Consider the following 14,418-nt stretch of genomic DNA (forward strand, 5'->3'; position numbering starts at 1 on the left):
GAAATAGTAACAGATCGAGCTGATTTGTTATTTGCTCGGTTACGTCCTCCAGTTTTCAAACGATCAAATAGGACAGGGGTGTCAAACTCATTTTTGTCTTGGGTCGCATTGTAGTTATGATTTCCCTCAGAAGGCGGTTAGAACAGTGAAACCATATAAATGTTTAATCACCAAATCATATTATTACCATTACACAATAAATTGAGGTATAACTAGTTTTGAAATCAGAAGACAAGGATAATAGTTTGTTCAGGTATTGTTTAAGTTACTGTAGAAGAAGGGTTTGGTAACAGAAAAATGCAATATCTGCACATTATTGTTTATTATTATGACAATTTGGAATTTGGGTAAAGATTTTAGCAAAAATCACAGAACTTGACGAGCAGGATTTGCTTTCGTGGGCCACATACAATGATGTGGCGGGCATCTGGCCCCCGGGCCTTGAGTTTGACACCTATGAAATAGGACTTTTCATTTGTTGGACTATTATTTTGAAACGGTACAAGGAGTAACAAATCGAATTGATTTGTTATTTGCTCGGTTATGTCCTCATGAATAGTGAGTGGGGATCTAGACCCCCGAGTCCTAGCTTTACCACTCACTGTGCATACTTTCAAGCTCACTCACTCATTCTCTCCACCATTCTTCGTTGCACTGGCCCCAACCCCCTGACTCGTTTATCACGCCCCAATCACATTCAGACAGTGACTCATCCAATCACATTCAGATACCTTTATGGCCTTGCAAACCCTTGGAACTCCAAAACCAATTCGCCAGACACAACTGCAGGCTCGCCACTCGCTACAGTACATAATAGTAGTACATAATTTAAACAATTACAGGAGCCTTGTTGCAAGAGCCAACTGTCTGTGAGACTATGAAGGTGTTTGCGTGCAATTTTTGATTGGATGTGTGAGTCAGGGGTGGGGCGACCGGAAGGAGGAAGAATAGGTTGTTGTATGTCTGTGAGCGGAAGGCTTGATTGAAATTGTAGTTGTTGGTAACATTAACTGTTCATTTTCACAATAAAGATCGACCACCATTTGTCTTTTTTTTTTGTCATCCAAATAGCCACTACAGTACAGAATTAGAATTATAATATTTATTGTCATTGCACAGTGTACTGTCTGTCTTTTCAATGGTACATAAGGGCGTTTGGGGAATTCGCTGACGACTTACGGGTGACGTAAAGATTTAGGCTATTCGTCAGCTAGCATTAGCGCTGTGGTTTTTAAACTGGGGGGCCCGCCCCCCAGGGGGGACCTGGTGTTATGACAGGGGGGGCGCGGGGCTACCATGAACACTTTTCATTATTATTCAGATGGAGCTAATTTTATCTTAAAAACACCATCAAAAGAGGGCTGTTAAAAAAAATTAAACAAAACAGGAAAACATTTTCACCGCTAGCATGGACAAGTTTGTGAGAGGACTACCCATTAAATGCAAAGCAGATGACGAATCAGTAATTCAACCAAAGCAAATACGCGAAAATATGCCGACGCCTATCTTGCCCACGGCGTCACCTGTCCAACAATGGGTAATGAGGAGAGACCACAATGTGTACTGTGTCTCAAAATACTGGCCGCTGACAGCAGGAAGCCGAATAAGTTGAGACATCATTCGGAGACTTCAAATCCCGAACACAAACATAAACCCACTGATTTCTTCAGAAAAAAATTAAGTGACTGTCGTGCACAACAGAGTTTCTTTACTAAAGCAGCATCAGTGTCATCTAACGCCCAACTTGCCTCCTACAAAGTGGCATACAGAGTTGCTCGGTGTAAAAAGCCTCACACCATCACTGAGGAGTTAATACTTCCGTCTGCTATTGATATGGTTTCCACCATGATCGATGAAGTTACAGCAAGTAAGTTATAGGCAATTCCTCTGTCAGACAACACTATTGCGAGGTGCATTCATGACATGTCAAAAGACATAGAGGAGCAGCTTAACGACAAGATATGAGATGCACGTTTTGCTCTGCAGATGGATGAAGCGACTGACTGTAACAAAGATTGTTTGCTGATAACATACGTCAGATTTAGTGATAATGAGGACCTGAATGAGGATTTGCTTTTTTGCAAACGTGTAACCGACAGAGCAACTCCAGAGGAGTTGTTTAAAATTGCAGATACATACCTGAAAAAAGCTGATCTGAACTGGAAGCACTGTGTGGGGATCTGCACAGATGGGGATCAGGCAATGGCTGGGAAACGAGGAGGCCTGCAAGCGCTTATCATGCACGTTGCTCCTGATGCGCAGTGGACTCACTGCGTTATCCACAGAGAAGCGCTCACGTCCAAACAGCTGAGCGCTGAACTGAGCGATGTAATGACGGACATCATTTCCACAGTGAACTACATTAAAACAAGACCGGTCAAAGCCCGGATTTTTGCCGCACTTTGTGAAGAAATGGGCTCTGATCACACAGCAGTTTTGTTCCACAGCTGTTCGGTGGCTGTCACAGGGTAAAGTTTTATCTCGGGTGTTTGAACTGCGGATGAGATCCGAGTATTCTTGGAAGAGGAGGGGCATTACCCTCTTACCCACAAGTTTAAAGACAACAACTTTGTCATGAAACTCGCATACCTCAGTGACATCTTTCAAAAACTCAATGAACTAAATCTGTAGATCCAGGGTACCAAAACACACCTTCCACACCTGGCAGATAAAATCACATAATTTACTAGAAAACTAGAGATGTGGGAGCAGCGAGTGAAAGATGGGAATAGAGATTCCTTTGAGAACCTTCATCAGTGCCAACAAGCTGCAAAACACAGTGACCACATGCATCAAAAATCATATCTCTTCTCTGGAAAAACATTTCCGAAGACACTTCCCAGAGCAGGATCCTGCAAAATATGACTGGATCCGAGACCCCTTCAATGCCAGACCAGCTGCTGACTTCAGTGCTGCAGAAGAGGAGCAGTTTATTGATGTCACTTCTGATTCAGCTTTGAGGCTCCAGTTTCAGTCCAAGACACTGGCTGCCTTTTGGATTGGAGTGCAAAAGGACAAATAACTGCTCGGCAGGAGAGCCATGGCCACACTGCTGCCTTTTGCCACATCCTACTTGTGTGAGATAGGGTTTTTTTCAGTTGCCTCAATCAAGACCAAATACAGGTCAAAGCTGGACAATGAAAATGAACTTCGCGTGGCTGTCTCACAGTTGTGTCCACGATTAGAAAAAATCTGAAGCACAAAGCTAGCCCACATCAGCCACTGAAATGACTGCAGGAATTCAAATTTTAGCAGAAATTTGTTTTTTAGGTTTTTGTTTATTCTTGGTGGCTTGGTAAATTCGCCAGTGTAATTTTTCAACTGTAAAAGTGACCACTGCATTGATGATTGGAGTTATGTTTGTTGTTCATGTTTTTGTTGATTCCCAAGGAATAATGTTTAAATAAGTTCCTCTCCAAAAGGGGGGCACTGCAAAAAAAAAGTTTGGGAACCACTGCATTAGCGGATGTCTCTTCAGGTTAGCGTTAATAGCACTTGTGGTTTTGTCATACAGACCCTTTCCAAAAAAAAATTATATATATATATATATATATATATATATATATTTATTTATTTATTTCCATAATTCCATTCAAAAAGTTAAACTAGTATTAATTTGTTTATTTTGACATAATTTGGCCTTCCAGCTCATAAATCCCACGAAATTAGGAATTCAAAACATTTGAATACTGTGAAGAAATCAGCCCAAATTTTGCAGGCCATACATGTTTTAAACTGAGCGTCACACAGTAATCATCTAACAACTGCCCAGAACACCATCATTGATACCCTCCATAAAATGGGTAACCCACAAAAGTTCATAGATAAGGAGGCTGGCTGTTCACAGAGTGCTGTGTCCAAGCATATCAATGGAAAGTCTAGTGGAAGGACAAAATATGTCAGGAGAAGATGCACCAGCAAAAGAGATTATCAAACAGAGAAGATTCAAGAATTTAGCAGAGATGGCTGGCATAGATGGCTGGCAACCAGTTCAGGGTGTACCCTGCCTCCTGCCCGATGATAGCTGGGATAGGCTCCAGCGCGCCCGCGACCCTAGTGAGGAAAAGCGGCTCAGAAAATGGATGGATATTGTACTGAAAGTACCATATTTTGATTGATTTAATGTGACCCTAATTTATTTTATTTTTTTCTACAAAAACTGCAAAGTAAATGGTGATTTCGTCACAGTATTCACATTTTTTAAATTTCTGATTTTGTGGGTTTTATGAGCTGGAAACCCAAATTATGTAAAAATAAACAAATAAATACTTGAAGTTGTTTAAATTGTGGGCCCTGAATCTATAATCTCTGAAAGTTTGATTTTTTGAATGGAATTATGGAAATAAATAAACATTTCCATTATATTCTAATTATTGGAAAGGGTCTGTATTTGAGGATAGACTTGCATATTTTGCAAGTGACTGTGCTGATGGTCTAATTTTTACAAAAATATTTCCACACGCTTGAGGCACCGCTGCTAGTTTGCTACAAGAACTGACCAACCACCTGTTGATTTCAGTGAGGCGGCCATGATGGTAATGCAAAAACACGTGATTGCCAATTATTCAACTACAAGCTATATCATAGCACAGTGGTTAAGTCTAAACGTCGACTAGTCAGTTCAACCACTACCACGGACCTACAATTACAACCTATGTACCAATATTTGTTCCATGAAATTGTATTAATTTATGTCTTATGGTTTGCCAATAACTGGATCCCCGATGACAGCTGGGATAGGCTCCAGCACGCCCACGACCCTAGTGAGGAGAAGCGGCTCAGAAAATGGATGGATGGATGGATGGATGGATTAGTAAGTATTTTTGGGGTTAGTTCGCCCCCCCCCCAAACAAAAGCAAAGGAAAAAATAAAAAGAAAAACAAAAAATAATTTTATAAAAATTGAAAAAAGGGAAACATTTGGGAAATCAAAAATAAATTGGAAAAAAGTGCTCAGACACTGAATAGTGTCCCTCTTTCCAAAGACGCCGTCGAAAGACATACATTTGACATTTCAGACAAACTCACAGAACATCTAACAGAATTAGATAATGAAACAAACATTATGCCATACAAAAAGACGAGGCCACTGATAGCAATAGATTGTTTTGTTTATTGTTTATGTCCGTTTTCACTTGTCAGGGTCACCGTGTAAATGAAAATGTTATGCACTTTTCGCTCCTTCTTGATAAGCTCAACTACTGTATCAGCAAATATTGATGCAAAATTTGCATATTATTTTTTTTAGTCATATAGCTTTATTTTAAAAGGAATATGCTGATGATGCTAATAAGGCTACCCAGTTTTTAAAAGTTTTGAATTTTACTGTGTAAATCCAGTGAAACACAGTGAATCATTTGTACTATTTTCTCCGTTTTGATAATCAGACAGACTGAGCAGACTTGCTTAAATTTTACAAATTTAGGTAATAAACTTAACTTGAAATGTTTTTGGTTTTTTTCAAGTGTTATCGCTGTTCATTTTATTTTTCTATTTTAATGATCAGGTGACGTATGCAAAATGTTGGTGACAGTGGTTCAAAATAGTTTTTCAATTTAGTTGGGCTGAGGGGCGTGAAAACAAGGTCCCCTCGGAGGGGCATGACAGAAAATAAGTGTTTAACGAGACCCGACTAATCTACTGATACACCTACCAGTACATTCTTTATTCGATTTTTGATTATCTGTTCATTCATTTTAAAAGTTGATTTTCGCATCTGTGTAGTACCTGTTTACTGTTTTATCATCCCCATACCAAACCGGTATTTCCTGTTTTCACTTGACTATTAACACTTCTCGGCTTCTAGATAACAAGGGTTACAGTACCTGCCCAGTGATGCCGGTAACGATAGCCACTTTCCTCTCCTTCTTTGTGTCTTCTTTCACACCAGAGCTAATGATTGCAGGTTCGGAACACTGAGACATTTTAATCCGGATCTGATTTGTACCACCAAACCGACCGCTACAAACTGTTTGTTTAGTTTACCCTAAAACTGGCCTCAGCGTCAATCGCCAAAAGCAAATTCACACTGTGAATCCAAACAATACGAAACAGGAAGAGGCTGTGAATGAACCAATGGCAGGACAGCACATAGATATGAAGAATAGATTTGCCAGCACGCTGTAGCATTCCGGGTAATTGACGTGCCTACAACGCGGCCATGTTAGGCGGGTAGACGTCCCATTAGGGACATTGAAATTATTAAATTGTAATTTGCTAATTTCTCAAACCATTTTCACTAGGCTTACTTTTTTGGTCAACGCCAAAGCCTGTGCTGTCAATAGATGCATCCATCCTATTTTCTACACCAAGAAATAAGATTAAAACCGCCCATAGAATATATTGATACTTATGAAAGTTATTCCTAATTCCCTTGTTGTAATTGTACGGTCTTTTGTGTAACCTTATGTAGCACAATGTGCCGGCATCCTTGAGCTTTCTGTTTTCTTTCCGTGCACATACGCGAGGACTTTGCCCCTCCTAACTTAGCGTCAACGTAGACACGCAGCTCAAAAGAACCGTACATATTCATATCTTTATGGAGCGCAATAAGAACGTTCTTCTTTTTGAAGACTGGGGCTTCCAGTAACAGCACTAACTTCAGGAACTAGTTGAAATTACAAATGAGTGTTGTTTATTTATTTTAAATAATGCAGCAATCCATTTTAGCTTACAGTACGTCAATAGTACTCGGTAACGCGCTCTCTAGTATTGTCTTTGTTTTTGTGTTTTTCGTCCGTCTTTGGAGACCTTACACGACTCACTTACACAAGGGGAGACCTGCTAACCATCAAGGAGTCTACTCCAGACTTTCTGTCACCAACTTTCGAATATACGCTCAGTTTTTTCCCAGAGTTACTCACCGGAGCGGCGTCCGCGGTTTTCGGCGCATGGAGACGGAAGCGGCGCCACAGAGGGAAGCGAGCCGGCATTCAGGTGAAACTCCGCAAGAGAGGACACAGATTGGCGTTCCCGTCGATCCACCTCGCGAACGTACGCTCCCTACCCAACAAAATGGACGAGCTTCATCTTCTGTTAAAGACAAGTAAAGACTTCGGACGTTCCGCGGCCATGTGCTTCACGGAGACCTGGCTCTGCGACGCTGTACCTGATGCCGGCATTATGCTTCCCGGTTTCCACATTCATCGAGCGGACCGCGACATGGAATCATCGGGGAAAACAAAGGGCGGCGGGATATGCCTCTATATCAACGAAAAATGGTGTACGGACGTCACGGTGATCAGCACACACTGCAGCCCGCATTTGGAGTCGCTATTCTTAAATTGTAAACCATTCTACTCGCCACGTGAGTTCGCATCATTCATTCTCGCTGCCGTCTATATTCCGCCTCAAGCTAACACGAACGCCGCATTGCTAACGCTCGCCGATCAAGTCAACGAAATTGAAAAAAAACACCCCGACTCACCCCTCATTATTCTCGGGGACTTTAACAAAGCTAAACTCAACCACGAACTCCCTAAATACAAGCAGCACATCGACTGTCCTACCAGGGAAAATAATACTTTAGACCACTGCTACACCACGGTAAAAAACGCATACCGTGCTATACCTCGTGCAGCCTTGGGCTCGTCTGATCACTGCTTAATTCACTTAATACCGACGTACAGGCAAGAACTTAAATGCGCGAAGCCTACAGTGAAAACAGTCAAAAAGTGGACAAATGAAGCCAAGATGGAACTTCAAAGCTGCTTAGACTGCACAGACTGGAGTGTCTTTGAAAATTCAGCTGGCAGCCTGGATGAATATACGGACACTGTCACATCCTATATCAGTTTCTGTGAAGAGGTCTGTGTTCCAACAAAATCATTTCGCACATTCAACAACAATAAGCCGTGGTTCACTGCTAAACTTAAGCAGCTTCGCCAAGCTAAGGAGGACGCATATCAGAGCGGGGACAGGGCCCTGTATAATCGAGCTAGAAACCAGCTGACCAAAGAAATTAACATTGCAAAGAGGATCTATACAGCAAAGTTGGAAAAACAGTTTAGCGCAAACGACTCTAAATCAGTCTGGCATGCATTCCAGTCGCTGACTAATTACAAGCGACGATCCCCCCAAGCTGAGAACAATAGCACACTAGCCAACGACTTGAATACCTTCTACTGCAGATTTGAAAAGGACAGTTTCACACCACACACCAACCCGGCCCCACCCGCGACCACAATCACACCTCTGACTTCTGCGTTAACCATCCATGAACAGGATGTGAGACGCATCTTCAAACAACAAAAGATTAACAAAGCGGCAGGCCCGGACCACGTGTCTCCATCCTGCCTCAAAGTCTGCGCGGACCAGCTCGCGCCAGTCTTCACTCAGATCTTCAACAGATCACTGGAAATGTGCGAAGTTCCATCCTGCTTCAAACGCTCCACCATCATCCCAGTCCCCAAGAAACCTGCAATCTCGGGTCTGAATGACTACAGGCCTGTCGCTTTGACATCTGTGGTCATGAAGTCCTTTGAACGTCTTGTGCTGGACCACCTCAAGAGTGTCACAGGTCCCCTGCTGGACCCCCTGCAGTTTGCCTACCAAGCGAACAGATCTGCGGATGATGCAGTCAACATGGGACTGCACTTCATCCTAGAACACCTCGACAGTGCAGGGACCTACGCGAGGATCCTGTTCGTGGACTTCAGCTCAGCGTTCAACACCATCATCCCTGAACTCCTTTCATCCAAGCTTCTCCAGCTCAGCGTCTCACCTGCCATCTGCCAGTGGATCTACAGCTTTCTGACGGGCAGGACACAGCAGGTCAGGCTGGGGGAGGCCACCTCATCCACACGCAGCATCAGCACTGGGGCGCCCCAAGGTTGTGTCCTCTCTCCGCTGCTCTTCTCTCTCTACACGAACGACTGCACCTCAGCGAACCCGACTGTCAAACTCCTGAAGTTTGCAGATGACACCACTGTCATCGGCCTCATCAAGGACGGTGACGAGTCTGCATATCGACAGGAAGCGGAGCGGCTGGAGCTGTGGTGCGGCCGACACAACCTGGAGCTGAACACGCTCAAGACTGTAGAGATGATCGTGGACTTCAGGAGGCATCCTTCGCCACAGCTGCCCCTCACGCTGTCCAGCTGCCTTGTGTCAACCGTCGAGACCTTCAAGTTCCTGGGAATTACAATCTCCCAGGACCTGAAGTGGACGACCAACATCAACTCCGTCCTCAAAAAGGCCCAGCAGAGGATGTACTTCCTGCGGCTTCTGAGAAAGCATGGCCTGCCACCGGAGCTGCTGAGACAGTTCTACACAGCGGTCATCGAATCAGTCCTGTGTTCTTCCATCACAGTCTGGTTTGGTGCTGCTACAAAAAAGGACAAACTCCGACTGCAACGGACAATCAAAACTGCTGAAAGGATTGTCGGTACCCCCCTACCCACCCTTGAGGACTTGCACGCTGCCAGAACTAAGACAAGGGCGTGCAAAATCCTCTCGGACCCTCCCCACCCCGGTCACCAGCTCTTCCAGCTCCTTCCCTCAGGTAGGCGCTACCGATCAATGCAAACTAGAACTAGTAGACATTCCAACAGCTTCTTCCCTCTTGCAATCAACTTCTTGAACAGCTAACTTACAATTCCATTACAACAAGCTGGCAATTTTTTGACTTGAGTTCGTTGTCACATTTCTGTATTCTGTATTATGTATTACTCGTGCACTCACTGTAGTTGTCTCGCCGTGCTGCACTATTTGCATATAGTGGCCACTCATGCCAGAGTAGTATCTGCTTCATTTGCACACTGATTGAGGAGTATCTGTAACATTTGCACAACCATTGTCCCAGATTATCGCAGTACTCGTCACTTTAAACCGCATACACTCCTTGAAGTCTCAGTGCCCTTTGCACAATGGTCATTGCACCGGACTATTGCGTCATTAGCCATTCGAACTGAGGACTCTGCATCTTTTTGCACAATTGTTGTTTGTTGTTGTTTTTTGTCAATGTCTTTATGTCTCCAAAGTGTTCTGTAAATTGACTGTCTGTTGTACTAGAGCGGCTCCAACTACCGGAGACAAATTCCTTGTGTGTTTTGGACATACTTGGCAAATAAAGATGATTCTGATTCTGATTCTGATTCTGAATAGTCTGAATTTAAAAGAAAACTTTAGTTATATTATTTTACTGTATACCCATTGCATTATTTATATTTCGCTTTTTTTTTTTTTTTAAAGGAGATCATAATAGGGAAAATGTGCTTTTCAGTTCCTTAATTTAATATTCAAACTGATGAACATTTGCATTTTTTTTGGCAAATATTCACTCATTTTGAATTTGACGCCTGCAACATGTTCCCAAAAAGCTGGAACAGGACCAACCAAAGACTGGTAAATTTGAGGAATGTTCAAAATACACCTGCTTGGAACATTCCACAGATGAACAGGTTCATTGGAAACAGGTTAGTGTCATGATTGGGTATAAAAGGAGCATCCCTCAAAGGCTCAGTTGTGGAGGTGAGGTTAACCACTTTGCAAACAACTGCGTGAGTTTGTCTATGTACATTTGCAAAGAATTAGGGATTTTGTCATATATGGTCGACAATATCATCAAAAGATTCAGACAATCTGGGGAAATCTTTGCACCTAAGTGGCGAGGCCTACAACCAACATTGAATGCCCCTGACCTTCAATTCCTCAGGCGGCACGCCTAAAAACCGGCATCACCATGTAAAGGATATTGCCTGGTGGGCTCAGGAACACTTCAGAAAACTACTGTCAGTTAACACATTTCCTCACTACATCTAGAAATGCAATTTAATTTTCTACCAAGCAAAGTGAAAGCCATATATCAACAATACCCAGAAGCACCGCTGGCTTCTCTAGGCCCGAGCTCATCTGAGATGGACTGATGCAAAGTGGAAAAGTGTGCTGCACAAAATATGACAATGGAGACTCCGGACTGTTGAGCAACTGAAGTTTTAAATCAAGCAACAATGGGAGTTGGAGGACCAGGAAGATGGTTATCGATGTGTAAAGCAGTGTAATGCAGCTTTCAGTTCCTGGTTTGCTCGCTCTGTCTGCCATTGGATTGAATATAAAAACAGAGTAAAGACTAGAAGAGGCCCCCAGGGCTTTGCAGAACACCCATAACACCCTCATCTGTTGAGCCACAGTTATTGTCACCATTCAATATGGCGTACGGATACCAAACCTTTGTGTTTCCCTCGCAGGAGAAAGAAGTGTCCATTTCATCTGTCCACCTCCATCAGGAGGCAGGATACACATGCTGCCCCCCTGTCCTATACCGCAGCTTGCAAACGGCAGCTAACGGTTTTGCATAAAATTTTAGCTCCAGTTTATTGTCCCGGACAGGAGGTATGTCTTTCCATGTGGGACATATGCCTGGCTGGGGTTTCCAGGAAGATGGGTCCTAAATTCATCAGGCCTTTCAAGATTGAGTCTGTCATTAATCCTGTGGTGGTCAAACTCATCTTATCACCATCTCTCAAGATCCACCCGGTGTTCCATGTATCCCTGCTCAAACTTGTCATCACCATACCACTGTGTCCTCTGTCAGTGCATCCTCCTCCTGCTCCTTGTCCTCGTCCTTGTATGCTTGATGGTCAGCCAGTTTACACGGTGAGGTTTATTTTAGACTTCAAAAGGAGGGGCAGGGGAATGTAGTACTTGGTCCACTAGGAGGGCTATGGTCCTGAGGCGCATTCTTGGGCCCCCCACACCTGGATCCTAGATCTGTCCCTCATCCGGGACCTCCACTCTCTCAATCCCTTGAAATTGGCTAAGTCACTAGCGTCCGTTGGGGGATACTGTCATGTTACTGTGTTTCTGGTTGCTGAACTGTTATCTTTCTTCCCCCCGCCCCCAGTCTCCTGGGTTAGTAGATGGATGGAGCCTCCAGCGCACACTGGCTCTGCATCATCATTAGTGAGGTTCTTACGCGCTGGAGAGATGGCAGCTAGTCGCTGGAATATTGTTTACACATTGCTGTTTGCCTGTGTTCGTTTGTGTACTTTTTATTTTTTACAGCATATTATTACTGGGCGGCACGGTGGCCGACTGGTTAGAGTGTCAGCCTCACAGTTCTGAGGACCCGGGTTCAATCCCCGGTCCCGCCTGTGTGGAGTTTGCATGTTCTCCCCGTGCCTGCGTGGGTTTTCTCCGGGCAGTCCGGTTTCCTCCCACATCCCAAAAACATGCATTAATTGGAGACTCTAAATTGCCCGTAGGCATGACTGTGAGTGCGAATGGTTGTTCGTTTGTATGTGCCCTGCGATTGGCTGGCAACCAGTTCAGGCTGTACCCTGCCTCCTGCCCGATGACAGCTGGGATAGGCTCCAGCACGCCCGCGACCCTAGTGAGGAGAAGCGGCTCAGAAAATGGATGGATGGATATTATTACTGAGCTTCCATTCTATTTCTTTTCATTGAGTATTTTTCTGTATTTGTTCCATTCATCATCTAGCTCCTGTCATTCTTCGCACATCCATCTTAGTTATTTGTTTTTACTATAGTTGTTCTTACGCCTCAACCTTTTGTTGATGTTGTTTTTGTTTGTGTATGTTATCATTGCTCAAGTTGTTTTGCTCCCTTGGTTAAATAAAATCATTGTTTTTTTCCTAAAAAATTGTGTGATTCTGCTTTGGGGTTATAAGTTCTGAGACCCAATCATAGTATTTGTATTTGCTATTATTTTTGCTTAGCTTTACGCTGGTGTCTGCAGGCAGGTCAACATTGCAAATGAGAATCTCTTCTCAGGTGCCTTATATGGATAAACAAACATTAAATAAATGAATAAAATGTCCTTTGCAGTCATGAAGGACACCGCAGGTTTTCCAAGACTTTCCAAATGTTGTTTGCTGTTAATTTTGGAGGTATATTGTGCAGTTTAGGCACAATTAATATAGCATATATTGGCATTTGGATAAAACATAATTCATTCAAGAAATAAATTCGTCGAAGGTGAACGTCCGGCTTAGTCCGATAGACGTTTAACGTCAGAATCAAACTAATTTTGTCTCGTAAAGGGCACCACGTTTCTTTTTATATTTTTAAAGTGTAGGAAAAGCGATGAGAAACCTTTTATCACTCTCATTATATCAAGGTTGCTACACTTAAGAAATACAAGTTCTAAATTAAAGAGGTTCATTGTTAAGCTCCAAAACACAACAAAGAGTGTGATTTTCATAGACTATTTAATGAAATCTACAAGGGATCTATAGGGAAACACATATAGGGGTCTCTACAAAAAGGAAATAGGCTTACGAAAAGGGAAATAGGACATCGTGTGTTGTGGGGTTAAAGTGGAAAATGTGAGCATTTATAGGTTGAGCGGGTACAAGGTTGGCGCTTGTGTGAAGTTAGTTATTTCCCCAAAATTCTTAGGCACTTATAGTATACATCCTAGCAACACTTGTTGTGGTACTCACGACCATAGGTTCCTTGGTCTTTGAGGGTGGTCTTTTCTCCGCGCATCTCAGGAGGAAAACTAAGCAGGTTTGGTTGAAGAAGAAAAACAGGTGGGAGAAGAAAAATAAGTTGTTCTGTCGGGTGCACTCGTAACTTTAGTGCCGATAGAACTTGTGGCGGGCCCGTTCTTGCTTTCAACTGCGTGCGTAACCGGTACGGAATGCCGGTAGTTGCTCGGTGAGGCTCCACCAACAGATCACAGCTAGAAAAAAAAACGATCGAAGCTGCATGATCTTCTTCTTCGATTGAAAACGCCGCCGTCGGGTTGAGGTAGGCGCTCGCTCATTTGGTGCCCCCTGGTAGCACTGGAAGACAACGGAAAAGGAAAGGGGTTGGCCGAGGCCACACCGTGGCTGGCAAGATTAACCAGCCAGGACAGCAGAGAAGCAGGACACAAGAGGGAAAAAAAACCAGAGAGATAGAAGAGGTGGGAGCCAAAGGTTAAATACCCAGGAGGCGTGTCCAAGAGGACAGAGGAGACCAGAGCAGACCACGCCCATCGACTTGAATTTCAGTCTACAATTTAGCCATAAGAATGGTGTAAAAATCATATCTTAATATAACCTACTCCCAACTTTGTACTCTTACTCATAGATCAAGCATATAGAATGATTGTTTAAACTTTAGTCTTGGCAAATCAACTGCTTATGGTTCAATGCAACATTCATGCTGTTTGGCTTCAAATCGAGACAAACGGTTCTCAAAATCTCCAGCGGGACCTGTAAGTTGACACCTTGACACAGACATTTAGAATATTTCTGCAGAGTTTGTGAAATATCACAACGGACGTTTTATCTTCAGTTAAACAAAACCATTGAGTCCACCTTGCAGTAACTCTCAAACGCCAGTGGGTGGCGCCCGTGTCCCAGCAATTGTTCCTATTGGGCGTTCGGCAGCGTCTTGCGTGCATGATTTAATCCATCCATCCATCCATCCATTTTCTGAGCCGCTTCTCCTCAATAGGGTCGCGGGCGTGC

General features: G+C 43.4%; 1 protein-coding gene across 4 annotated transcripts in view; it reads right to left on the reverse strand.

The window, feature by feature from the left end:
- gmds (GDP-mannose 4,6-dehydratase) overlaps nucleotides 1-13,799 on the reverse strand; it is a 287,840-nt gene extending 274,041 nt beyond the window's left edge. For 3 of the 4 annotated variants that reach the window (XM_061778513.1, XM_061778510.1, XM_061778511.1), the window contains exon 1: nucleotides 5,825-6,061. In XM_061778513.1, coding sequence (XP_061634497.1) covers nucleotides 5,825-5,923 — 99 coding nt within the window. In that variant the 5' untranslated portion in view covers nucleotides 5,924-6,061. Of the gene's footprint in view, nucleotides 1-5,824; nucleotides 6,062-13,401 lie in introns of those variants that run through there. The other variant, XM_061778512.1, reaches the window with a different exon arrangement.
- Nucleotides 13,800-14,418: the final 619 nt, after the last annotated feature.

The sequence above is a fragment of the Phyllopteryx taeniolatus genome, chromosome 7 (assembly GCF_024500385.1).
Source record: "Phyllopteryx taeniolatus isolate TA_2022b chromosome 7, UOR_Ptae_1.2, whole genome shotgun sequence".
Taxonomy (NCBI): Eukaryota; Metazoa; Chordata; class Actinopteri; order Syngnathiformes; family Syngnathidae; genus Phyllopteryx; species Phyllopteryx taeniolatus.